We start from the raw sequence: 26,082 nt of genomic DNA on the forward strand, positions 1-26,082 counted from the left end.
GGGCGAGAACGGGAGGGGGGGGGCGAGAACGGGAGGGGGGGGGCGAGAACGGGAGGGGGGGGGCGAGAACGGGAGGGGGGGGGCGAGAACGGGAGGGGGGGGGCGAGAACGGGAGGGGGGGGGCGAGAACGGGAGGGGGGGGGCGAGAACGGGAGGGGGGGGCGAGAACGGGAGGGGGGGGGCGAGAACGGGAGGGGGGGGGCGAGAACGGGAGGGGGGGGCGAGAACGGGAGGGGGGGGCGAGAACGGGAGGGGGGGGGCGAGAACGGGAGGGGGGGGGCGAGAACGGGAGGGGGGGGGCGAGAACGGGAGGGGGGGGCGAGAACGGGAGGGGGGGGGCGAGAACGGGAGGGGGGGGCGAGAACGGGAGGGGGGGGCGAGAACGGGAGGGGGGGGGCGAGAACGGGAGGGGGGGGGCGAGAACGGGAGGGGGGGGGCGAGAACGGGAGGGGGGGGGCGAGAACGGGAGGGGGGGGCGAGAACGGGAGGGGGGGGCGAGAACGGGAGGGGGGGGCGAGAACGGGAGGGGGGGGCGAGAACGGGAGGGGGGGGCGAGAACGGGAGGGGGGGGCGAGAACGGGAGGGGGGGGGCGAGAACGGGAGGGGGGGGCGAGAACGGGAGGGGGGGGCGAGAACGGGAGGGGGGGGCGAGAACGGGAGGGGGGGGCGAGAACGGGAGGGGGGGGGCGAGAACGGGAGGGGGGGGCGAGAACGGGAGGGGGGGGCGAGAACGGGAGGGGGGGGCGAGAACGGGAGGGGGGGGCGAGAACGGGAGGGGGGGGCGAGAACGGGAGGGGGGGGCGAGAACGGGAGGGGGGGCGAGAACGGGAGGGGGGGGCGAGAACGGGAGGGGGGGGCGAGAACGGGAGGGGGGGGCGAGAACGGGAGGGGGGGGCGAGAACGGGAGGGGGGGGCGAGAACGGGAGGGGGGGGGCGAGAACGGGAGGGGGGGGGCGAGAACGGGAGGGGGGGGGCGAGAACGGGAGGGGGGGGGCGAGAACGGGAGGGGGGGGGCGAGAACGGGAGGGGGGGGGCGAGAACGGGAGGGGGGGGGCGAGAACGGGAGGGGGGGGGCGAGAACGGGAGGGGGGGGCGAGAACGGGAGGGGGGGGCGAGAACGGGAGGGGGGGGCGAGAACGGGAGGGGGGGGCGAGAACGGGAGGGGGGGGCGAGAACGGGAGGGGGGGGCGAGAACGGGAGGGGGGGGCGAGAACGGGAGGGGGGGGGCGAGAACGGGAGGGGGGGGGCGAGAACGGGAGGGGGGGGGCGAGAACGGGAGGGGGGGGGCGAGAACGGGAGGGGGGGGGCGAGAACGGGAGGGGGGGGGCGAGAACGGGAGGGGGGGGCGAGAACGGGAGGGGGGGGGCGAGAACGGGAGGGGGGGGGAGAGAACGGGAGGGGGGGGAGAGAACGGGAGGGGGGGGAGAGAACGGGAGGGGGGGGCGAGAACGGGAGGGGGGGGCGAGAACGGGAGGGGGGGGCGAGAACGGGAGGGGGGGGCGAGAACGGGAGGGGGGGGCGAGAACGGGAGGGGGGGGCGAGAACGGGAGGGGGGGGGAAAGAGAGAGAGAGAGAGAGAGAGTGAGACATGCACACACACTCATGCACCAAGCTAGTGGGGTCCTTGGAGCTTAGAGGTTTTCACTGGATGACACAGACCCTGTAACCTCACCTTTCCACTCTGTGTTCGGGTCCGTAGCAAAGGTGTAGTAAACCGGCCCCACAATCTCGTTCATACCCTGAACGTAAGCGATTCCCGGGTTCAGCTTGGCGTAGATGAACAGGATTCTCTCGACCACCTCCCAGTGAGCCTCGCAGCCATTTGGGAGCACCTCATACTCGTTAGACGAGGTCGTTTTCCGGGGGGAGGAAACCTGTCAAATGGGGGAGCGAGAGGAAGTGAGGGCGAAGCTGAATAAAACATTTTAATATAGCAAAGTTCGGATCACTTGCAAATAATTGAGACAAATCACAGACAATAGCTGCAGAGGTCCTGTCTCTTATCTGGAAGAGTTTATTTTAAGTCAGCCTTATGTTCTCAGTGTAAGAATCGAGATTTGTTTCTGCAAGCGAACAAAGACAGAACAGCTATGAATTTCAATACAGGTGTAGGCAAGTGTGTGTAATGTATGCACCTGCGAGTATGCTCACAGGTTTGTAGAGCTGTTGATGAAATTCTACTTACAATAGTGGTAGAGCTGTTGAGTTGGGAGTGGCTTAGCCAGATTCAATAAAACCCCAGCCAGTTGGGTTCGGGGGATCCACGATGGGGCAGGTGGTTGCGAGCCTGGTGGATGAACTGGTAATGTGTAGTGTGATTGTTAAACCTTTTGCTAATAAATCAACTAGTTCGTAACAGCAATGTGTTGCTATGAATTCTTAAGCAAAGAACCCATGAAGCAAATACATTACACTGTGAGGTGGCGCATTGTGGTGGGAATAATGAGGAGCCCACATACACCTTGGAGAGGAGCAAAGGGATCTGGGGGCACAGATATACAAATCACTAAAAACTAGCGACGCAGGTTAATAAGGTCATAAAAAAAGCAAACAAAGCACTGGGGTTCATTTCTAGAGGAATAGAAATGAAAAGCAGAGAAGTTATGTTAAACTTGTATAGAACCTTAGTTAGACCACACTTGGAGTACTGCGCACAGTTTTGGTCTCCATATTACAAAAAGGATATAGAGGCACTGGAAAACATAGAAACATAGAAAATAGCAGTAAGTTGGCCATTCGGCCCTTCGAGTCTGCACCGCTATTCACTATGATCATGGCTGATCCTCTATCTCAACACCATATTCCCGCTTTCTCCTCATATCCCTTGATGCCTTTTGTTTCTAGAAATCTATCTAGCTCCTTCTTAAATATATTCAGTGACTAGGCCTCCACAGCCTTCTGTGGTAGAGAATTCCACAGGTTCACCACCCTCTGAGTGAAGACATTTCTCCTCATCTCGGTCCTAAATTTCCTACCCCGTATCCTGAGATTGTGACCCCTTGTTCTAGACTTCCCAGCCCCGGGGAAACATCCTCCCCGCTTCTAGAAGAAGATGCAAGAAAGATTCCCAATGATGATACCAGAACTCAAGAGGATATACTTAACAGGAAAACTGAACAGGCTGGGGCTCTTTTTTGCTATAAAAGAGAAGGCTGAAGGAGGACCTGATAGAGGTCTTTAAAATGATGACGTGGAGAAAATGTTTCCACTTGTTGGGGGAGGGGGAGTCCAAAACTGGGGGCCATCAATATAAGATAGTCACTAATAAATCCAATCGGGAATTCAGGTGAAACATCTTCATCCAGAGAGCGGTGAGAATGTGGAACTCACTATCACAGGGAATGGTTGAGGCGAATAGTCTAGATGTATTTAAGGGGAAGCTCAAGGGAGGATGGAATAGAAGGATATGCTGACAGGGTGAGATGAAGAGGGGTGGGAGGAGGCTTGTGTGGAGCATAAACTCTGGCATGGAGCAGTGGGCCTGTTTCTGTGCTGTGTAGGCAGTATCAGTTTAAACTTTATGCTGGCAGATCTTATCTTTTAACAACAATGACACTAAGATAAAAGGATCAAGCTTTAGACAATAGAACAGGATATTGATGAGGATGTGGTTTTGTCTGTTCAGCAATCTGTTTGATAACCGAAGGCTCAGAAAATGCCCAACAAGGTTAGTCAGCAAGAAATACATCATGTTAACATAAGAACATAAGAATTAGGAGCAGGAGTCGGCCATTCAGCCCCTCGAGCCTGCTCTGCCATTCAACTCCACTTTCCTGCACTGTCCCCATATCCCTTGATTTCCTTAATATCCAAAAATCTATCGATCTCGGTCTTGAATATACTCAAAGACTGAGCCTCCACAGCCCTCTGGGGCAGAGAATTCCAAAGATTCTCCACCCTCTGAGTGAAGAAGTTTCTCCTCATCTCAGTCCTAAATGGCCAACCCCTTATTTGGAGACTGTGCCCCCTGGTTCTAGACTCCTCAGCCCGGGGGAAACATCTCCCCTACATCTACCCTGTCAAGTCCTGTAAGAATTTGATACGTTTCAATGAGATCACCTCTCATTTTTCTAAACTCTAGAGAATATGGGCCTAGTTTACGCAATCTCTCCTCATAGGACAATACCCCCCCATCCCAAGAATCAGTCTGGTGAACCTTCGTTGCACTCCCTCAATGGCAAGTATATCCTTCTTTAGGTAAGGAGACCCAAACTGTACACAATACGCCAGGTGCGGTCTCACCAGGGCCCTATATAATGGCAGTAAGACGTCTTTAGTCTTAGACTCAAATCCTCTTGTAATAAAGGCCAAATAATAAATGTGGCAATAAATGTAGTTAATTGTCAGAAGCATTGCTACGCATCAGTTATTGAAAGTATAAGGATCAACCCACACTGAAGGTCTTACGTTTGTAACACCGCTCCGATTGTGCGCGACAGTCTGTGACTTGAGGGTGGTCTGCTCGACCCGCCTGCGAAGTGTTTCAAACTCGTTCTGGGGGTCCATGATCAGAAGGCACGGGTAGTCAGTGGGCCGTTGGAAAAATGCCATGTCTGGGTAGAGCCGCCTGGGAGACAGGAACAAGGTGGGGTCGGGGGGTAGGGACAGAGGTAGTTTCAATAGGAGAAAAGCAAGCCAGTTTCACACAACAGTCTTATTCAATTCTTCCCCCCCACCCCCCACCCCCGCCACACCCTCCCCCCCCTTATACCTTCTTCCCTCTCCTTTAACTTCCTCCCACCTCCCCAGCACACGACATTCTCCACCGTGTCCGCCGTGGGAGGGATATATTTGCATTGGAGGCAGTTCAGAGACGGTTCACGAGGTTGATTCCGAAGATGAGGGGGTTGACTTATGAGGATAGGTTGAGTAGGTTGGGCCGATACTCATTGGAGTTCAGAAGAATGAGAGGTGATCTTATTGAAACATATAAGATAATGAGGGGGCTCGACAAGGTAGATGCAGAGAGAATGTTTCCACTCATAGGGGAAATAGTTTCAGAATAAGAGGTTGCCCATTTAAAACTGAGATGAGGAGGAATTTATTCTCTCAGAGGGTTGTAAATCTGTGGAATTCTCTGCCCAGAGAGCTGTGGAGGCTGGGACATTGAATATATTTAAGGTGGAGATAGACAGATTTTTGAGCGATAAGGGAGCATAGGGTTATGGGAAGCGGGCGGGGAAGTGGAGCTGAGCCCGTGATCTTATTAAATGGCGGAGCAGGTTCGAGGGGCCAAATTGCCTACTCCTGCTCCTATTTCTTATGTTCTTATGTTAAATCCCACTCCAGGGGACTTGAACAGCTCGTCAAGGGGAACACTAGAGGTTGTCAGAAGTATCTGCCTTTCGAGTGAGGCGTTAAACCAAGGCCAAGTCTGCCTTCTCGGGTGGACATAAAAGATCCCATGGGCACTATTGCAAAGAGCAGGCAACCAACACCATTAACAGAGGGGGGGGTGGAGCGCAGATTCACCAGAAGGGTTAAATTATGAAGACAGGTTGCACAAACTTGGCTTATACTCTCTTGAGTTTAGTAGGTTGGGGAGGGGGGTGTGTGATCTGATCAAGGTGTTTAAAATGTTTAAAGTATTCGATCGGGTCGATATGGAGAAACTCTTTTCTCTGGTGGGGGGAATTCAAGAATATGGGGATATAATCTTAAAATCACAGCTGGGCCATTTCGGAGGGAAATCAGGAAGCACATCAGCTGTGGCTCAGTGGGCAGCACTCTCGCCTCGGAGTCAGAAGGTTGTGGGGTTCAAATCCCACTCCAGGGACTTGAGCACTAAAATCTAGGCCAACACTCCAGTGCAGTGCTGAGGGAGCACTGCACGATCGGAGGTGCCACTTTTCGGTCGAGACGTTAAACCGAGGCCCCGTCTGCTCCTTCAGGTGGACATAAAAGATCCCGTGGCACCATTTCGAAGAAAAGCAGAGGACTTCTGCCCGGTGTCCTGGGGCCAATATTTATCCCTCAATCAACATTGCTAAAAACAGATTATCTGGGTCATTATCACATTGCTGTTTGTGGGAGCTTGCTGTGCGCAAATTGGCTGCCGCGATTCCCACATTACAACAGTCACTACATTTCAAATATACTTCATTGGCTGTAAAGCGTTTTGAGACGTCTGGTGGTCATGAAAGGCGCTATATAAATGCAAATCTTTCTTTTTTCTTTCATCTATCACATAAAGGGTGGTCGAAGTATAGAATTCTCTTCGCCTAAAGGTTGAGGATGCTGTAGGTCATTTGAAGCTTTCGAGACTGAGGGCGATATATTTTTGTTGGGCAAGGGTACTGAGCGATATGAAGCAAAGCTGGGTAAATGGAGTTGAGACACAGATCAGCTATGATCTATTCGAATGGTGGAGCAGCCTCGAGTGGCTCAATGGCCCCCTCCTGTTACTAACCGATTGCTGTTTGAGGGATCTTGCTCTGCACAAATTGGCTGCCGGGTTTTGCCTACAAAACAACCACAGTTTAACAGTGACTCATCAGCTGCAGTGCTTTGGGGACGTCCCAAGGACATGAAAGATGCTTTTATTTATTTGCTCACGGGATGTGTTGGCACCGGCAAGGGCCAGCTTTTATTGTCCATCCCTAATTGCCCCTCGAGGAGGTGATGGTGGTGAGCCGCCATTTCAGAGGGGCAGTTAAAAGTTAACCACATTGCTGTGCGTCTGGAATCGCATATCGGCCAGACCGGGTAAGGACGGTAGATTTCCATCCCTAAAAGGACATTAGTGAGCCAGATGGGTTTTTCCGACAATCCGGTAGTTTTCATGGTCACCATTACCGATACTGGCTTTTCATTCCAGATTTATTTAATTAACTGAATTTAAATTCCCCAGCTGCCGTGGTGGGGTTTGAACTCATGTCCCCGGATCATTAGTCCAGGCCTCTGGTTTACTGGTTCGGTGATGTAACCACTATGCTACTTACTGTACCCTATATCATTACTCATTACTCGCTTTCTTTCCCTGCTTACCGAACATCTTTGTCTATTTGCAGAAGAACCTCATTGTCCTTAAAGTACGTGTTCCATCGACTGTCGGGGTTTGGATTCAAGGGCTGTTCAGGAAAGAAAGAAACAATCGAAAAAAGGGAAAATTCCACTGGGAAAAAAAACACAAAGGGAATGGCAAAAAGGAGATTTCACCAGAAATGGATCACAGAACTTGTAGAAGCAAAATCACACTGCTCGATCTCTTAACAACGTGCATTTATATAGCACTGTGTACAGTTTCGGTCTCCTTATTTAAGGGGGGTTATACTTGTACTGGAGGCAGTTCAGGGAAGGTTCATTAGATTGATTCCTGAGATGAAGGGGTTGTCTTATGAAGAAAGGTTGAGCAGGTTGGGCCTGTACTCATTGGAGTTTAGAAGAATGAGAGGTGATCTTATTGAAACGTATAAGATTCTGAGGGGGCTGGACAGGGGAGATGCAGAGAGGATGTTCCCCCTCGTGGGGGAATCTAGAACTAGGGGGCATAGTTTCAGAATAAGGGGTCGCCCACTTAAAACGCAGATGAGGAGGAATTTCTTCTCTCACAGATGATCGTAAATCTGTGGAATTCTCTACCCGAGAGAGGCTGGGTCATTGAATATATTTAAGGTGGAGATACAGATTTTTTAGCGACAAGTCAAGGGTTATGGGGAGCGGGCGGGAAAATGGAGTTGAGGCCATGATCAGATCAGCCATGATCTTATTGAATGGCGGAGCAGGCTCCAGGGGCCAAATGGCCGACTCCTGCTCCTATTTCTTATGTTGTTATGTTCTAAGCACCTTCAACGTAGTAAAACGTCCCAGAGCGCTTCACAGGAGCAACTATCAAACAAAATTTGACAGCGAGTCACATAAGATATTAAGACAGGTGACCAAAAGCTTGGTTACAGGGGTAGGTTTTAAGGAGCAGCTTAAAGGAGGGGAGAGAGAGAGAGAGAAAAAGAGAAAAAGGAGAGAGAGAGAGAGAAAGAAAAAGAGAGAGAGAGAGAGAGAGAGAGAGAAAAAGAGAGAGAGAGAGAGAAAGATAGAGAGAGAGAGAGAAAGAGAGAGGGAGAAAAAAGGAGAGAGAGAGAGAGAGAGAGAGAGAAAGAGAGAGAGAGAGAAAAAGAGAAAAAGGAGAGAGAGAGAGAGAGAGAGAGAAAAAGAGAGAGAGAGAGAGAGAGAGAGAGAGAGAAAGGAGAGAGAGAGAGAGAGAGAAAGAGAGAAAGATAGAGAAAGAGAGAGGGAGAAAAAAGGAGAGAAAAAGAGAGAGAGAGAGAGAAAAAAAAGAGAGAGAGAGAGAGAGAGAAAAAGAGAGAGAGAGAGAAAAAGAGAGAGAGAGAGAGAGAGAGAGAGAGAAAAAGGAGAGAGAGGGAGAGAGAGAGAGAGAGAGAGAGAGAGAGAGAAGAGAGAGAGAGAAAAAGAGAGAGAGAGAGAGAGAGAGAGAGAGAGAGAGAAAAGAGAGAGAGAGGGGTACGGAGAGCTTTGGGGAGTGAATTCCACAGCTTAGGGCGCAGCCTGCAATGGTGGAGCGAAAAGAATCAGGGGTGCGCAAAAGGCCAGAATTGGAGGAGCGCAGAGATCGTGTAAGGCTGGAGGAGGTTACAGAGATGAAAACAAGGATGAGGTTTTTAAATATCGTCGTGTTGCCGAACCTGGAACCAATGTAGATCAGCGAGCACAGGGGTGAGGGGTGAGCGGGACTCGGTGCGAGTTAGCAGACAGGCAAGTAAAAGAATAGATCCATTAATTAGGATTACACGTACAAGAAAGAACTATAGTGAAAGCTTGCTCACCCTTCATTACTTTTGGTTTGCCGACTCATGTTTGATCATCCCTGCCCGCCACTCTATCACAGGGTGGAAGGCAGAAGAGATTTAAGAGACAAAAGGGATGATGGGCAAAAATGAGATGGTAATGGCACAAATTAAGAAACACAAGATGAGTCTAGATGGGTTGTGAATGGCAGAATCATCACCGGCTGCCGTGGGAAAGAGAAAAAAGGGGAGGAAAGGGAAAAAAAATTAAGGCAGAGCTTATGGTCTGAAATTTCTGAACTCGATGTTGAGTCCAGGAGGCTGTAAAGTGCCTAAGCAAAAGATGAGGTGCTGTTCCTCGAACTTGCGTTGAGCTTCATTAGAACAGTGCAGGAGACCGAGGACGGAGAAGTCAGAGTGGGAGTGGAGATGGTAATGGGACAAGTTAAGCAACAAAAGATGAGTCTAGACAGGGTGCAAATAGAGATGACAGAATCTGCCGTGGGAAAGAGGTAAAAAAAAAAGGGGCAGAGGTAATTTATCCTGTTACTGAAAAGGGAGAAACGGGTTGGGGGCAAGATATACAAAAGAAATTTTAACAATCCTACCATCAATCTGAAACAAACAAAACAGTCGAGTACCTATCATCAACACCTGTAGCCAGCCACTAAATGAAACCTCTTTCCCCTTGTGACAGAAAGCAAATGAGACTCACATGGTCTTCCAACGTGACATCCTCCCGGAAGAAGCCCAGATTTGCCTTGGCGATTCCAGGCTGAATAATCATCTCCTTCAGGAACTGCGCATAAATTTCCCTGCAATTGAATAAACCACGCAGGGGGTCAGACTAAACACCGACAGGCCCTTATTCCTCGGGCTCTGACAACAGAACAGGCTGCCCAAGGACTCCGGATACCAAAAATCCACCCCTCAGTGACTGCTCTGCCTTCGATCCTCCCTCTCGCTCTGCAGACAGCTGTATAAACTATCCCGTGATAGGTCAGGGGAGGTGCTTTTTAAAAAAAAATACCATGTAATTCCTAATACACTTCTGCTGAGCCCCTTTGAGGCTACAAAGTCTAATTGTTGTTAAGTAAACTCAGACCGAGGTCAATCAGAGCTTAATTGCTATTTTGTTCGGGAGCTTTGCAGACTCGGGATATTTCAGGCCATAAGCATATATATTATCAATAAAAAGATAATGTCTAGAATAGTTAAGCCAGAGAAGCGGGCCCAGAGGGAAATAAATGGAAATGATTGAAAAGTAAATTTAAAACGGATCGTAGAATCGAACAGCCACAGGAGGAGACCATTTGGCCCATCGTGTCTGTGCCAGCTCTTTGAAAGGAGATATCGATTGGGAATCTTCCAGGTGGGGTAGAAGAGGCAAACACTGGGGCTGTTTGTAGGGTGGAAGCACTGGGTTAGTTGAGCTCACTGCAATTTGGGCTCCTCCAAATACTTGTTCCTTCGCCCAACACAAAGTTAGCTCCCGCTGACATTTCCACATGTCCTATGAACGGAAGTGTAAACCCTGTGGCGATGTGCCTGGGATGAACAAACGGTTAACTGTCGCTGGAGCGCGCGCCACATCCCCACTTCACTTCAAGTGATGATTACTATCAGTCTCTTCCATAGCAGGTTAAGCCGTCAAACAGATTTACTCATGGACTGAGTCACTGACAACAGCGGGAGCAAATTATCGAGGTCAATGCAAATAACTTTGTGGATTCAAGTCGCACTTCAGAGACCCGAGCACAAAAATCTAGTTTAACACTCTAGTGCAGCACTGTCGGGAGTGGCAGTACTGAGGGAGCGCTGAACTGTCAGAGGGGCAGTACTGAGGGAGTGCTGAACTGTCAGAGGGGCAGTACTGAGGGAGCGCTGAACTGTCAGAGGGGCAGTACTGAGGGAGCGCTGAACTGTCAGAGGGGCAGTACTGAGGGAGCGCTGAACTGTCAGAGGGGCAGTACTGAGGGAGTGCTGAACTGTCAGAGGGGCAGTACTGAGGGAGCGCTGAACTGTCAGAGGGGCAGTACTGAGGGAGTGCTGAACTGTCAGAGGGGCAGTACTGAGGGAGTGCTGAACTGTCAGAGGGGCAGTACTGAGGGAGCGCTGAACTGTCAGAGGGGCAGTACTGAGGGAGTGCTGAACTGTCAGAGGGGCAGTACTGAGGGAGCACCACACTGTTGGAGCGGCAGTACTGAGGGAGCACCGCACTGTTGGAGCGGCAGTACTGAGGGAGCGCCGCACTGTCGGAGGGGCAGGACTGAGGGAGCGCCGCACTGTCGGAGGGGCAGGACTGAGGGAGGGCTGCACTGTCAAGAGGGGCAGTACTGAGGGAGTGCCACACTGTCGGAGTTGCCGTCTTTCGGATGAGACGTTAAACTGAGACCCCGTCTGCTCTCTCAGGTGGACATAAAAGATCCCATGGCACTATTTCGAAGAAGAGCAGGGGGAGTTCTCCCCTGGTGTCCTGGGCCAATATTTATCCCTTAACCAACATACTAAAAACAGATTATCTAGGTCATTATCACATTGCTGTTTGTGGGAGCTTGCTTGTGCACAAATTGGCTGCTGCATTTCCTACATTACAACAGTGGCTACACTTCAAAAATTACTTCATTGGCTGTGAAGCGCTTGGGGTGTCCGGTGGTCATGAAAGGCGCTATAGAAATGCAAGTCTTTCATTTTAACACGCCACCTTTGAACCAGTGCGTGCAAGGGTGAACCAGACAAACCAGTCAGATAAGTTCATTTATATGTTTAGCATTTGAAAGACCTGCAAAGCCTCTTAAAAATAAGATCTCCCTACTGGTAACAGTCGGCAGGCTTTTCTAGCCATGGGCGTTGTATCTATGTGTTGGGATTAGATTAAAACTAGATTATTTTTATTCCTATAAAACCCTTTGAAAGACATGTTTTGGTCAATATGGCAGATCCACTTCACTCCAAAACAACTGCTGGAAACAGCTGCAGATTTTCCCTTCTTGGCTTGTTATCTCTGCCCTGCCACCATCAGCACACTGCTTCAGAGAATCGGTGGGGTGGGGTGGGGCAGAAAGGGAGCAGGGCGAGAGGGCAGTATCCCAGTCGTCGGGCCAATAGCGCACTCAAGTATTCCCCCCCCCCCGCAATTATTTTAATCTTACCCAGGCATCTGTGAATGGTCACGCTAGCGCTGTACTTTATGAAAGGGCGCCGATGCTCTCAGTAGGCTACCATTGCCCACCACCGGTGGGTGGAGATGGCACAGCCCGCAGATTTAGTTATGGTAATGGAAGCATTCGAGAGTGAGCAATCACCTGTTACCGCCCGACAGATTAGAACCTGGCCGAGCTAGGACCCCTTACTGTCCTTAGTAGAAAAACTGTGCGCTCCACGGGAGTTGGTCTAGTGTCCCGTTAGAGATGCAGGAAGAAATAAAGCCGTACCAGTGGTGCAAAGATGAAATGTCTATACAGGCAGACTGCCTCCTATGGGGTAATCGGGTAGTTGTGCCAAAAAAGGGCAGGGACACTTTCATTAGTGATCTCCACAGTATCCACCAAGACATTGTAATGATGAAAGCGATAGCCAGATCCCACGTGTGGTGGCCCGGTATCGATGCAGACTTAGAGTCCTGTGTGCACAAATGTAATACGTGCTCCCAGTTAAGCAATGCACCCAGGGAGGCACCACTAAGTTTATGGTCTTGGCCTCCAAACCGGGGTCTAGGGTTCATGTCAACTATGCAGGCCTATTCTTTGGAAAAATGTTTTTAGTGGTTGTAGATGCATACTCCAAGTGGATTGAATGTGTGATAATGTCAGCAAGCACATCCGCTGCCACCATTTAAAGTCTACGCACGGCCTGCCTGATGTCCTTGTACGTGACAATGGGCCGTGGTTTACCAGTGCCGAATTCAAGGAATTCATGACCCGCAATGGGGTCAAACATGTCACATCTGCTCCGTTGAAGCCAGCGTCCAACGGTCAGGCAGAACGAGCAGTTCAAACAATCAAGCAGAGCTTGAAAAGGGTAACTGAAGGCTCACTGCAGACTCGCTTATCCCGAGTCCTGCTTAGTTACCGCACAAGACCCCACTTGCTCACCGGGGTCCCTCCTGCTGAACTGCTCACGAAAAGAGCACTTAAGACAAGGCTCTCGTTAGTCCACCCTGATCTACACGAACAGGTAGAGAGCAGGCGGCTTCAACAGAATACCTATCATGATCGCACAATGTGTTACGCGAAATTGAAGTAAATAATCCTGAATTTGTGTTGAACTATGGACAAGGTCCCAAGTGGATTGCGAGCACTGTTTTGGCCAATGAGGGGAGTAGGGTGTCTGTGGTCCAACTCGCAAATAGACTCACCTGCAGAGAACACTTGGACCAAACCAAACTCAGATTTACGGACTATCCAAAACAACCCACAATACACTCTACCTTTTTCGATCCTCTAACACACACACGTGGCAAACGACCCAGCAGTTGATCACGAAGCAGAACCCATCACCCGCAGCAGCCCAGCAAGACTCACCACCCCCAGCAGTCCAGCAAGGCCAGCTGCGCAGCAGCCCAGTGAAAGCCCTGGGCTCACCAGCATTTGCACCGAGACGATCAACCAGGGAAAGGAAGGCCCCAGATCGACTCACATTGTAAATAGTTACACTATTGACTTTGGGGGGGTGGGGTGGTGAAGTGTTACGTATGTAAACCTGTAATTATCATGTCTAACCACCAGAGCACTTATCCCCTGGAGTCCCAAGGGATCCCACAATCCCTTGGGAGCACCTGTATATAAGGAGGCCTCACAGGCTGGAGAGGCACTCTGAGACCTGCAATAAAGGACTGCGGTCACACTTACTTTGAGCTTGCAGTATCGAGTCTGACTCTTTATCCAAGACATAACAGGGGGGCACCAGTGGATGTGGTGGATTTAGATTTTCAGAGGCATTCAATAAGGTGCCACACAAGAGATTATTGAACAAAATTAGGACTCATGGGATTGGGGGCAATATACTAGCATGGATTGTGGATTGAGGAAACAGAGTAGGAATAAATGGGTCATTTTCAGGTTCGACAGAATAGATGCAGGGAGGACATTTCCTCTGGCTGGGGAGTCTAGAACCAGTGGTTACAATCTCAGAATGAGGGGTCGGCCATTTAGGACCGAGATGAGGAGAAATTTCTTCACTCAGAGGGCGGTGAATCTCTGGAATTCTCTACCCCAGAGGGCTGTGGAGGCTCAGTCGCTGAGTATATTTAAGACAAAGAGCGATAGATTTTTGAATATTAAGGGAATCAAGGGATATGGGGACAGTGCAGGAAAGTGGAGTTGAGGTAGATCAGCCACCATCTCACTGAATGACGGAGTAGGCTCGAGGGGCCGAATGGCCCACTCCTGCTCCTTTTTCTTATGCTATGTTCATTGCACTCATCACAGCAGAGTCTACCTTCTCCTCCCCCTCTCTGTGACCCACAGCAGACGCTGAGCCTCTTGCACAGCAGTTAGGAGATGAAATGAAACACTGGCACCTGCATGTTTGAAAAGGCCATTTCCTACACTTGTTATCCCTTCCTGTGTTTAACAGTTCGCTTAACAAAAGCTACTCGATCAAACTTTGTAAATATCACAGAAATGAGAGAGAGACACGCAGCATCCCCATGGAGGGTTTTACTCGAGGGCGAATATTCAGAAACAGCAATTTAAATGTGTAGGTTCCTCAGGAATGCAAACAAGCCCACAATACTAATCAGCTTCTTCGTACGGCAGTGTCAGTATTGCTAAGGATTCTGTAGACACTCTTCTTCTTGGGCAGTCCCCCGGAGTCGAGGATGACTTGCTTCCACACCCCGCCACACAGCACTGCCCCCGTGGGCATCAAAATCCACGGCGCGGCCTTGGACACCGTGGATCATTTTCCATACCTCGGGAGCCTACTAGCAGCAAGGGCAGACATTGATGACGAGGTTCAACACCGCCTCCAGTGTGCCAGCGCAGCCTACGGTCGCCTGAGGAAGAGAGTGTTTGAAGACCAGGACCTCAAATCTGGCCCCAAGCTCATGGTCTACAGGGCAGTAGAGATACCCGCCCTCCTATATGGCTCAGAGACGTGGACCATATACAGCAGACACCTCAAAGCACTGGAGAAGTATCACAAGCGCTGTCTCCGCAAGATCCTGCGAATCCCCTGGGAGGGAGACACACCAACGTCGGTGTTTTCGATCAGGCCAACATCCCCAGCATCGGAGCACTGACCACACTCGACCAGCTCCGCTGGGCAGGCCACATTGTCCGCATGCCCGACACGAGACTCCCAAAGCAAGCGCTCTACTCGGAACTCCTACACGGCAAGCGAGCCCCAGGTGGCAAAAGGAAACGTTTCAAGGACACCCTCAAAGCCTCCCTTGATAAAGTGCAACATCTCCACTGGCACCTGGGAGTCCCTGGGCCAAGACTGCCCTAAGTGGAGGAAGAGCATCCGGGAGGGCGCTGAGCACCTCGAGTCTCGTCGCCGAGAGCGTGCAGAAAACCAAACGCAGGCAGCGGAAGGAGCGTGCGGCAAACCAGACTCCCCACCCACCCTTTCCTTCAACCACTGTCTGTCCCACCTGTGACAGAGACTGTAATTCCCGTATTGGACTGTTCAGTCACCTGAGAACTCACTTTTAGAGTGGAAGCAAGTCTTCCTCGATTCCGAGGGGCTGCCTGTGATTGATTGATTGCTTCCACACTAAAATGAGTTCTAAGGTGCCATGCTGATGTTCCAGATCCAGAATTTAATTTTAAAAGGGCGGAGGATGCCTGTGTGTGAATTCTTTTAACGTGGGGTGGCCGTTGCACACCAGCCACCACACGAACTTGACAGTTTCACTTTTATCAAGGGAGGCTGTGAGGGTGTCCTTGAAACCTTTCCTTTGGCCACCTGGGGCTCGCTTGCCGTGTAGGAGCTCCGAGTAGAGCGCTTGCTTTGGGAGTCTCGTGTCGGGCATGCGGACGCTGTGGCCCGCCCAGTGGAACTGGTCGAGTGTGGTCCAATGGCAAGGGGGATCCGAGATAACTGCCGCGTGCGCGCGCGTGTGCCTGGCTGTTGGGAGCCCAGCCGATGACGGCTGACCATCAGACCACCCCACCCCTCTCCAAATCAAGGGATTGCCTCTGATGGCCCCAGGAGGTGGAGTCACCCGTAACCACCATTAGAAATGCTTCTTTCTCACCTCTGTTTCTTCAGGAAGGTGCTCCATTGGGCCTGCTCCGTGGGAAGGTAATTGAGGAGAATCTGGGAGCAGACAAGAAGCCATGGATTAAATAATAAAGTTGACAAGACAGAACTTGTTACATCGAGTCTACAGCACTGAAACAGGCCTCACATCATCTCTGGCTCATTTAGTTATATTATATAATGTTGAATAGATTTTAAAAAAAAATGTTACCATGGGACAGTCACCTGGTTTCCCATCACCGGACACGCTATTTGAATCCGCTATCGCGAGGGCACATAGCCGGGTTCTACAACAACAACAACTTGTATTTATATAGCTCCAGCCCCAACCAGTATGATCTCTGTGCAATAGGTTTAAGAACATAAGAATTAGGAGCAGGAATATGCCATTCGGCCCCTCTAGCCTGCTCCGCCATTCAATGAGATCGTGGCTGATCTTCTCCCTCAACTCCACTTTCCTGTGTTATCCCCATATCCCTTGATTCCCTTAATATTCAAAAATCTATCGAACTCTGTCTTGAATATACTCAGCGACAGCCTCCACAGCGCTCTTGGGTAGAGAATTCCAAAGATTCACCGCCCTTTAGAGTGAAGAAATTTCTCCTCATCTCGGTCCTAAATGGCCGACCCCTTATTCTGAGACTGTGACCCTTGGTTCTAGACTCCCCAGCCAGGGGGAAACATCCTCCCTGCATCTACCCTGTCAAGCCCTGTAAGAATTTTGTATGTTTCAATGAGATCACCTCTCATTCTTCTAAACGCTAGAGAATACAGGCCTAGTCTACTCAATCTCTCCTCATGGGACAATCCCCCCCATCCCAGGAATCAGTCTGGTGAACCTTTGTTGCACTCCCTCAATGGCAAGTATATCCTTCCTTAGATAATGAGACCAAAACTGTACACAATACTCCAGGTGCGGTCTCACCAGAGCCCTACATAATTGCAGTAAGACATCTTTACTCTTATACTCAAACACTCTTGTAATAAAGGCCAACATACAGCAAGCAGTTAAGAAAGCAAATGTACCTGCATATTAACTTTCAGTGATTTGTGTACAAGGACACCCAGGTCCCTCTGAACACTAACATTCGCATTCAGCAGGTCTCTCACAGCCCGATTAGCTCGATCACTCAGTTTACAAACTTGCCTTTCATGTCCCCAGTGCGCAATAACGGCATGAGAAACCAAGACTCAATCTTGCCTGGGGTTGCCAACCCTCCAGGATTGTCCTGAAATCTCCAGGAATGAACGATTAATCTCCGAGCAACACCTGGGAGAAAAATCGTCGGGACGTTGGAAGAAAATTGGCGATCTTATTCATTTTCTTTGAAACGATTCTGTTTTTTTTTTTAAAAAGTTAAAAAAATATTGGAGATGGGAAGGGCGGCTGTTTGGCCAGGTGGGGCGGCTGGAGGTCATATGACCAAACCTCCAGGAGTACGTCCAGCCTGAGTTGGCAACCCTGATTTTGCCTCGAAACAAAAACCCAATGTCCTCATAGGAATGCTCCTGGGCCTGGCCAAGGTGGCCAGTGACCAGGCCAGGCAGCGGGCGATGGAGGGGGTCGTTCAGCCCGACTCTCTTCCACGGCTACATTTGAGCCAGGGTGTCCCTGGAGATGGAGTACATGGTGTCCACCGGTACGCTCGCGGCCTTCCACGAGAGGTGGGCGCCGGAGGGACTGGAGTGCATCATCACCCCCGGGAACAGAATGTTAATTTAATTTGGCAAAGTTCTGAGTTAATTTGTTAATTTGAGGGTTCTAGTGCCCTTACAAAAAGGAGGCATTTGATTTAAAGTTTAGTTTAAAATAGTTGTAGAGCTGTTACATTGTGAGTGGCTTAGCCAGTCACGTGATGTTCACAAGACTCAATAAAACCCCAGCCAGTTGGGTTTGGGGATCCACAATGAGGCAGGTGGTTGTGAGCCTGGTGGATGAACTGGTATGTATAGTGCGATTGTTAAACCTTTGTTAATAAACCAACTAGTTCATAATAGCAACATGTTGCTATGGATTTTCAAGCAACGAACCCATGAAGCAAATACATCGGACCCACCTTCCAACACAGCGAGCGCAGCCCCCCTTCGAATGGAATTCCTGCAGGCAGAAACAGGGAGGGGGGGTCAGACTCACTCGTATTAAAGAGCATTTGTGAAACACAAAGAGAATCGGCACATTCATTCCGCAAATATATTGGATGTTTTGTTGTGCTTTTCCTTCCTAATAGCCCAGCAGCCACAACGAATGTTCCCCCTAATTGTTTTCTGGGCTACATACGGTTATGCGATTAAAACTGTGAGGCAAAAAAATCTCACGTGTATCAACCGTCTGTCCAATCGGATCGGTATCAACTGCTTGTCATGGTCGTATGTTTCTGCTGTACAACTAATGTGTTATATTCCATCTTAAACTCTGATTAAACACAATATATCCACCATACTGGTTTGTACTGGAACCTGATTATTTAAAGTGACCAGAGATAGCCGTAAAGGTGTTATTTCTAACAGCACGGCCCACTCAAACGTCTGGGCGTGCACGACTTTTTGCAATGTGAAACCAGCTCACTGGCTGCTCAGGACCTCGAGACAGGTGCGCGGCTTAAAGGAAACATTGGCCACAACTTGGGGAAAAGCCCACGTATGTGGGAGCTCTGCCAGAAGGCATGTCTCATCCGGAGAGCCACTGATTGGAGTCCTTCCCAGTCCTGGATGCGAGACCTGCAGTTACAAATGGTACTTCAGCAAAAGAAAAGACTTGGACGTGGATTTATATAGCGCCTTTCACTTCCACCGGATGTCTCAAAGCGCTTTACAGCCAATGAAGTACTTTTAAGAGTGTAGTCACTGTTGTAATGTAGGAAATGCAGCAGCCAATTTGTGCACAAGCAAGCTCCCACAAATAGCAATGTGATAATGACCAGATAATCTGTTTTTGTTATGTTAATTAATAAATATTGGCCAGGACACCGGGGATAACTCCCTTGGTCTTCTTTGAAATAGTGCCGTGGGATCTTTTACATCCACCTGAGAGCGCAAACGGGACCTCGGTTTAACGTCTCATCCAAAAGACAGCACCTCCAACAGTGCAGCGATCCCTCAACACTGCACGGGGAGTATCAGCCTAGATTTTTGTGCTCACGTCCCTGGAGTGGGGCTTGAACCAACAACCTTCTGACTCAGAGACAAGAGTGCTATGCACTGAGCCACATCTGACATTAACAGCAGCCCAAATACCCCCTTTATGCTTGTGCGGGATGCAGATTGCTACAAATGGAGTGACTGTTAACACTCAGGTCACACAACGCTGCAAGGGCAGATTCTTCAAATGTTACAGTTTACAAATAAAAATAGAGTTGATTTCTATAGCGTCTTTCACAACCACTGGATGTATCAAAATGCTTTACAGCCAATGAAGTACTTTTGGAGTATAGTCACTGTTGTAATGTAGGAAACACGGCAGTCAATTTGCGCAAAGCAAGCTCCCACAAACAGCAATGTGATAATGACCAGATAATCTGTTTTAGTGATGTTGATCGAGCGATAAATATTGGCCCCAGGGCACCGGGGATAACTCCCCTGCTCTTGTTTGAAATAGTGCCATGGGACTTTTACGTTCACCTGAGAGAGCAGACGGGGCGTCGGTTTAATGTAGCATCCGACAGCGCGGCGCTCCCTCAGTACTGCCCCTCCGACAGTGCGACGCTCCCTCAGTACTGCCCCTCCGACCCGCTCCCTCAGTACTGCCCCTCCAACAGCGCGGCGCTCCCTCAGTACTGCCCCTCCGACAGTGCGGCGCTCCCTCAGTACTGCCCCTCCGACAGTGCGCCGCTCCCTCAGTACTGCCCCTCCGACAGTGCAGCGCTCCCTCAATACTGCACTGGAGTGTCAGCCTAGATTTTTGTGCTCAAGTCTCTGGAGTGGGACCTGAACCCATGACTTTCTGACTCGAAGGCGAGAGTGCTGCCCATTGAGCCACAGCTAACAATTAAATCGCAGGGACGCACTAGTCAGCTTTTAGTGGATAGTTTTGAGTGGACGAGAGGAAAGATATTTCTACAAATAACCCAAAAAGGGCTTTCAGAACACTCTATTAATCAGCCTCTCACAACACCAAACTGCTAAATTGGAGATGAAAAAAGCTGATTTGAAAAATGAAGACCACTTAATTAGCGTCGGTTCTACACCATCAGCAACTTTTATTCATTTAGTGCCTTTAACGTCCCAAGGCGCATTGCAGAAGTGTTTTAAGACAAAACAAATAAATTTGACACTGAGCCACACAAGAAGAAATTAGTGCAGCTTGGTCAAAGTGATAGGTTTTAAGGAGCATCTTAAAGGAAGAAAGAGAAGTAGAGAGGTTTAGAGAGGGAGCTCCGAAGTTTGGAGCCCAGGCAGCTGAAGGCACGGCCACCAGTGGTTGAACGATTATAATCAGGGATGCTCAAGAGGGCAGAATTTGAGTAGCGCAGAGATCAGCAAATCGGTACAGGCACCTTACCACCGGCTCTCCAGAATAGGAGACTGAAACGAAAGGCCGTTGTCCTTACCACTGAAGCAGAGGTCTCGCAGTTTGGTGAGGCTGATCTTTGGTTCGTTCAGTGCCACTCTGAACTCTGCGATCCTATCAACACAAAACACCATTCCGTAAGCGAAAGGCCTTTCAAACAGAGACCAGCAACACCAGCGCTATCTGCAATGGGATTCACATTGGGTTTAAAAGGCCCAAAGACATCTGCCGATCAAACTCGTCTGCCACGGGTACCCAGCAGTTTCTGCAATGTTCATTCTGCAACTGATCACCCAAGCAGGGAGTGTAACATCGGAACAGCTCCCGACTGCTCAACACAAAGAGATATCTCCCTAACTTGCACCAAGTTCCGCTCAACCATCACCCACTGTGTACACTGACCTACATTGGCTCCCAGCCCAGCAATGCATCGATTTTCAAGAGTACCCAGAGTACTTAAGGAGGCGGCCTTGGAAATAGCGGATGCATTGACAGTCATTTTCCAACATTCCATTGACTCTGGATCAGTTCCTATGGAGTGGAGGGTAGCCAATGTAACCCCACTTTTTTAAAAAGGAGGGAGAGAGAAAACACGGAATTATAGACTGGTCAGCCTGACATCGGTAGTGGGTAAAATGATGGAATCAATTATTAAGGATGTCATAGCAGCGCATTTGGAAAGAGATGACATGATAGGTCCAAGTCAGCATGGATTTGTGAAAGGGAAATCATGCTTGACAAATCTTCTGGAATTTTTTGAGGATGTTTCCAGTAGAGTGGACAAGGGAGAACCAGTTGATGTGGTATATTTGGACTTTCAGAAGGCTTTCGACAAGGTCCCACACAAGAGATTAATGTGCAAAGTTAAAGCACATGGGATTGGGGGTAGTGTGCTGACATGGATTGAGAACTGGTTGTCAGACAGGAAGCAAAGAGTAGGAGTAAATGGGTACTTTTCAGAATGGCAGGTGGTGACTAGTGGGGTACCGAAAGGTTCTGTGCTGGGGCCCCAGCTGTTTACATTGTACATTAATGATTTGGACGAGGGGATTAAATGTAGTATCTCCAAATTTGCGGATGACACTAAGTTGGGTGGCAGTGTGAGCTGTGAGGAGGATGCTATGAGGCTGCAGAGCGACTTGGATAGGTTAGGTGAGTGGGCAAATGCATGGCAGATGAAATATAATGTGGATAAATGTGAGGTTATCCACTTTGGTGGTAAAAACAGAGAGACGGAGTATTATCTGAATGGTGACAGATTAGGAAAAGGGGAGGTGCAATGAGACCTGGGTGTCTTGGTACATCAGTCATTGAAGGTTGGCATGCAGGTACAGCAGGCGGTTAAGAAAGCAAATGGCATGTTGGCCTTCATAGCGAGGGGATTTGAGTACAGGGGCAGGGAGGTGTTGCTACAGTTGTACAGGGCCTTGGTGAGGCCACACCTGGAGTATTATGTACAGTTTTGGTCTCCTAACTTGAGGAAGGACATTCTTGCTATTGAGGGAGTGCAGCGAAGGTTCGCCAGACTGATTCCCGGGATGGCGGGACTGACCTATCAAGAAAGACTGGATCAACTGGGCTTGTATTCACTGGAGTTCAGAAGAATGAGAGGGGACCTCATAGAAACGTTTAAAATTCTGATGGGTTTAGACAGGTTAGATGCAGGAAGAATGTTCCCAATGTTGGGGAAGTCCAGAACCAGGGGTCACAGTCTAAGGATAAGGGGGAAGCCATTTAGGACCGAGATGAGGAGAAACTTCTTCACCCAGAGAGTGGTGAACCTGTGGAATTCTCTACCACAGAAAGTTGTTGAGGCCAATTCACTAAATATATTCAAAAAGGAGTTAGATGTAGTCCTTACTACTAGGGGTATCAAGAGGTATGGCGAGAAAGCAGGAATGGGGTACTGAAGTTGCATGTTCAGCCATGAACTCATTGAATGGCGGTGCAGGCTCGAAGGGCCGAATGGCCTGCTCCTGCACCTATTTTCTATGTTTCTATTTTAAAATTCTCATCCTTCTATTTAAATTCCTCTGTGGTAGAATCATAGAAAAATTTCAACACAAGAGGTCTTTCGATCCATTGTGTCCGTGCCAGCCAACAAAGAGCTACCCAGCCTAATCCCACCTTCCAGCACTAGGTCCGTAGCTCTGTAGATTATGGCTCTTTAAGTGCACATCCAAGTATTTTTTAAAGGTGATGAGGGTTTTTGCTACCACACCCTTTCAGGCAGTGAGTTCCAGACTCCCACCACCCTCTGGTGATGAAATGTTTCCTCGTCTCCCCTCTAATCCTTCTACCAATTACTTTAAATCTATGCCCCCTGGTTATCGACCCCTCTGCTTAAAGGAAATAGGTCCTTTCCACTCTATCGAGGGGCCTCATAATTTTCTACACCTAAATTAAATCTCCCATCAGCCCCCTCTGTTCCAAGGAAAATAAACCTCAGCTTATCCAATCTTTTCTCATAGCTAAGGTTTTCCAGGCCAGGCAACATCCTCGTAAATCTCCTCTGTACCCTCTCTCGTGCAATCACATCTTCCCTGTAATGTGGTGACCAGAACTGCACGCAGTACTCCAGCTGTGACCGAACTAGTGTTGTACAGGTAGAGCGTCCGAAATCCGGAAACCTTGGGGGACCGAGGCTGTTCTGGATTTCAGGTATTTCCGATGTCCTGAATCTGGAAAAGCCCAGGCCGAAGTAAGGGGGATGGGGGAGGTCCAGCGGCCGAACGGGAGGGGGCGGGGGAGGGGGGGTCGCATCGCAACAGGAACAGGTCCGGATTTCGGAACATTTTCCGGATTCCGGACGGCCCCACCATGTATCGGCCCGGTGTCGGGAACATTCCAAATTTCTGAACTCTGGATTTCAGACGCTCAAACTGTAAACAGTTCTAGCATAGCTTCCCTGCTCTTGTGTTCTATGCCTCGGCTAATAAAGAAAAGCATTATGTAGGCCTTCTTAATCATCTTATCGACCTGTCCTGCTAACTTTAAGAATCTGTGGACATGCACTCCAAGGTCCCTCTGTTCCTCCACACCTCTCAGTATCCTCCCATTTATGGTCTCGCCCTTTCCCGATCTCTGTAACATGCTCCAGCTTTACAACCAATGTACCCTCAAATTTTTATTTTTGGTGCACGGTCATTTTAAGTTTGCTGTGTGGTATCTTTTCCAGCGGAACAGCTGGTGAGCGGCCTTCGCTGGACCTCCCGATGATGTGCGCCTGTGCGGCTTAGGGAGAACATTGCCTACAAACCTCCGAGACTTCTGCTGCCCCATGTCCTAACTCACACCTAGTCCAATTCCCCCATCATCCCTGCGCTCGCTGACCTACAATGGCTCCCGGTCTGGCAACGCCTCGATTTTAAAATTCTCATCCTTGTGTTCAAATCCCTCCATGGCCTCTCGTACCCTCCCTATCTCTGTAACCTCCTCCAGTCCCACAACCCTCCGAGATCTCTGCGCTCTTCCAATTGCCAGAGGCCATCGCCTCTTCCACATCCCTAATTTTAAATCAATCCGCCATTGGCGGCCACAGCCCTAAGCTCTGGAATTCCTTCCCTAAACCTCTCTGCTTCTCTCTCTCTCTCCTCTTTTACGATGCTCCTTAAAACCTAACTCTTTGACCAAGCAGTTGGTCACCTGTCCTAATATCTCATGTGGCTCGGTGTCAAATTTGGTTTGATAACGCTTCTGTGAAAGGGCTTGGGACGTTTTGCTATGTTAAAGGCACTTTTTGCCTTTGTTACCTCTAGACTTGACTATTCCAATGCACTTCTGGCTGGCCTCCCACATTCTACCCTACATAAACTCGAGATGATCCAAAACTCAGCTGCCCGTGTCCCAACTCGCACCGAGTCCCGCTCACCCCTCACCACACATTGGCTTCCGGTTAACGAACGCCTTGATTTCAAAATCCCTCCATGGCCTCACCCCTCCCCATCTCTGTAATCTCCTCCAGCCACCCTCCCCGCCCAAGATGTCTGCCCTCCTGAGCATTCCTGATTGTAATCGCTCCACCATTGGTGGCCGAGCCTTCCGTTTCCTAGTCCCCAAACTCGAACTCCCTGCCTAAACCTTTCCACCTCGCTTTGCTCCTTCAAGACGCTCCTTAAAACATACCTCTTTGACCCAAGCTTTTGACCACCAGTGCTAATTTCTACTTATGCGGCTTGGTGTCAAATTTTTTAGCGCATAACACTCTAGAAGAGAGAAGACTGTGGGGTGACCTGATTATGAAAGGGTTTGATAGGGTAGATGCAGGGAAGATGTTTCCACTGGTGGGGGAGACCAGAACTGGGGGCCATAAATACAAGATAGTCACTAATAAATCCAATAGGGAATTCAGGAGAAACTTCTTTACCCAGTGAGTGGCGAGAATGTGGAACTCGCTAGCACAGGGAGTGGTTGAGGCAAATAGCATCGATGCATTCAGGGGTCATAGTCTCAGAATAAGGCATCAGCCATTTAGGACTGAGATGAGGAGAAATGTCTTCACTCAGAGGGTTGTGATTCTTTGGAATTCTCTGCCCCAAAGAGCTGTGGAAGCTCAGTTGTTGAGCATATTCAAAATCAGAGAGCGATAGATTTTTGGATATTAAGGGAATCAAGGGATATGGGGACTGTGCAGGCAAGTGGAGTCGAGGTACATCAGCCATGATCTTTTTGAATGGTAGAGCAGGTTCAAGGGGCCGAATGGCCTACTCCTGCTCCTATTTCTTATGTTTAAAGGGAAGTCAGATAAGCACATGAGGGAGAAAGGAATAGAAGGATATGCTGATAGGGTGAGATGAAGAGGGGTGGGAGGAGGCTCGTGTGGGGCATAAACTCTGGCACAGACCAAATGGCCTGAATGACTTATTACTGTGTAAAATTGGCTCCTATTTCAAAACACAGCCTGAAGTGTCCCGGTTCATTGCAAAAACATTCAAGCAACCAAACCAGCTCAGCTGAAAGCCAAAGACAATACGAAATAAAACAAGCAAAACACTGCAGATGCTGAAAATCAGACAAATACGGAAAAGGCTGGAGACACACAGCAACTCAGTCAGCCTCTGTGGAGGGGATAGTCAGCAGTTTTGGTGCAAATCATGTGAGGGGACAACATCAAACCCTTTCGGATGCACAGATGAGGTTTTGGCTGAAAACCCTTTTGAGTGGGCAGGGCACTCAACATTCACAAACAAAGGATATCCCAAAGGAAAAAGTGCCCCAGCCTGAGGATGGGGGGGTTACTGGTTTCTGACACCAGACAGGCCTGTCCCAAGGAAGGGGGGGGGGGGTCAGCAGGATGTGTTTATTTTGGGGGTTAAAGGACCAATTTTGCAGCCTCTGACTGAGAGAGAGCTCAGCTCCACCTGTTGAAGTGGGGTTTGGACTCTGGGTCACTCCCCCAAGATGCCCAGGCTCTGCCCAACCCACCACCACAGCTGCCCAGTCTCCCTCTCTCTCTCTCCCCCCTCTCTCTCTCTCTCCCCCCTCTCTCTCTCTCTCCCCCCTCTCTCTCTCTCTCTCCCCCCTCTCTCTCTCTCTCCCCTCTCTCTCTCTCTCCCCCCCTCTCTCTCTCCCCCCCTCTCTCCCTCTCCCCCTCTCTCTCTCTCTCCCCCCTCTCTCTCTCTCCCC

At 49.8% G+C, this 26,082-nt stretch overlaps 2 protein-coding genes across 2 annotated transcripts in view; one reads left to right on the forward strand and one right to left on the reverse strand.

Moving 5' to 3' along the window:
• Positions 1–20,591, reverse strand: part of tbc1d13 (TBC1 domain family, member 13) — a 58,554-nt gene extending 37,963 nt beyond the window's left edge. Inside the window, exons 1-7 of the mRNA XM_070863586.1 lie at positions 20,498–20,591; positions 18,008–18,048; positions 15,946–16,007; positions 9,457–9,556; positions 6,988–7,070; positions 4,408–4,567; positions 1,673–1,874 (exon numbers count right to left, since the gene is read on the reverse strand). Coding sequence (XP_070719687.1) covers positions 1,673–1,874; positions 4,408–4,567; positions 6,988–7,070; positions 9,457–9,556; positions 15,946–16,007; positions 18,008–18,048; positions 20,498–20,591 — 742 coding nt within the window. The remainder of the gene's footprint in view (positions 1–1,672; positions 1,875–4,407; positions 4,568–6,987; positions 7,071–9,456; positions 9,557–15,945; positions 16,008–18,007; positions 18,049–20,497) is intronic.
• Positions 20,592–25,233: 4,642 nt separating this feature from the next.
• Positions 25,234–26,082, forward strand: part of LOC139233067 (protein zer-1 homolog) — a 4,973-nt gene continuing 4,124 nt past the window's right edge. The window contains exon 1 of the mRNA XM_070863587.1: positions 25,234–25,244. Within this exon, the coding sequence (XP_070719688.1) occupies positions 25,234–25,244 (11 nt within the window). The remainder of the gene's footprint in view (positions 25,245–26,082) is intronic.

This window comes from Pristiophorus japonicus, chromosome 20, assembly GCF_044704955.1.
Source record: "Pristiophorus japonicus isolate sPriJap1 chromosome 20, sPriJap1.hap1, whole genome shotgun sequence".
Classification (NCBI taxonomy): domain Eukaryota; kingdom Metazoa; phylum Chordata; class Chondrichthyes; family Pristiophoridae; genus Pristiophorus; species Pristiophorus japonicus.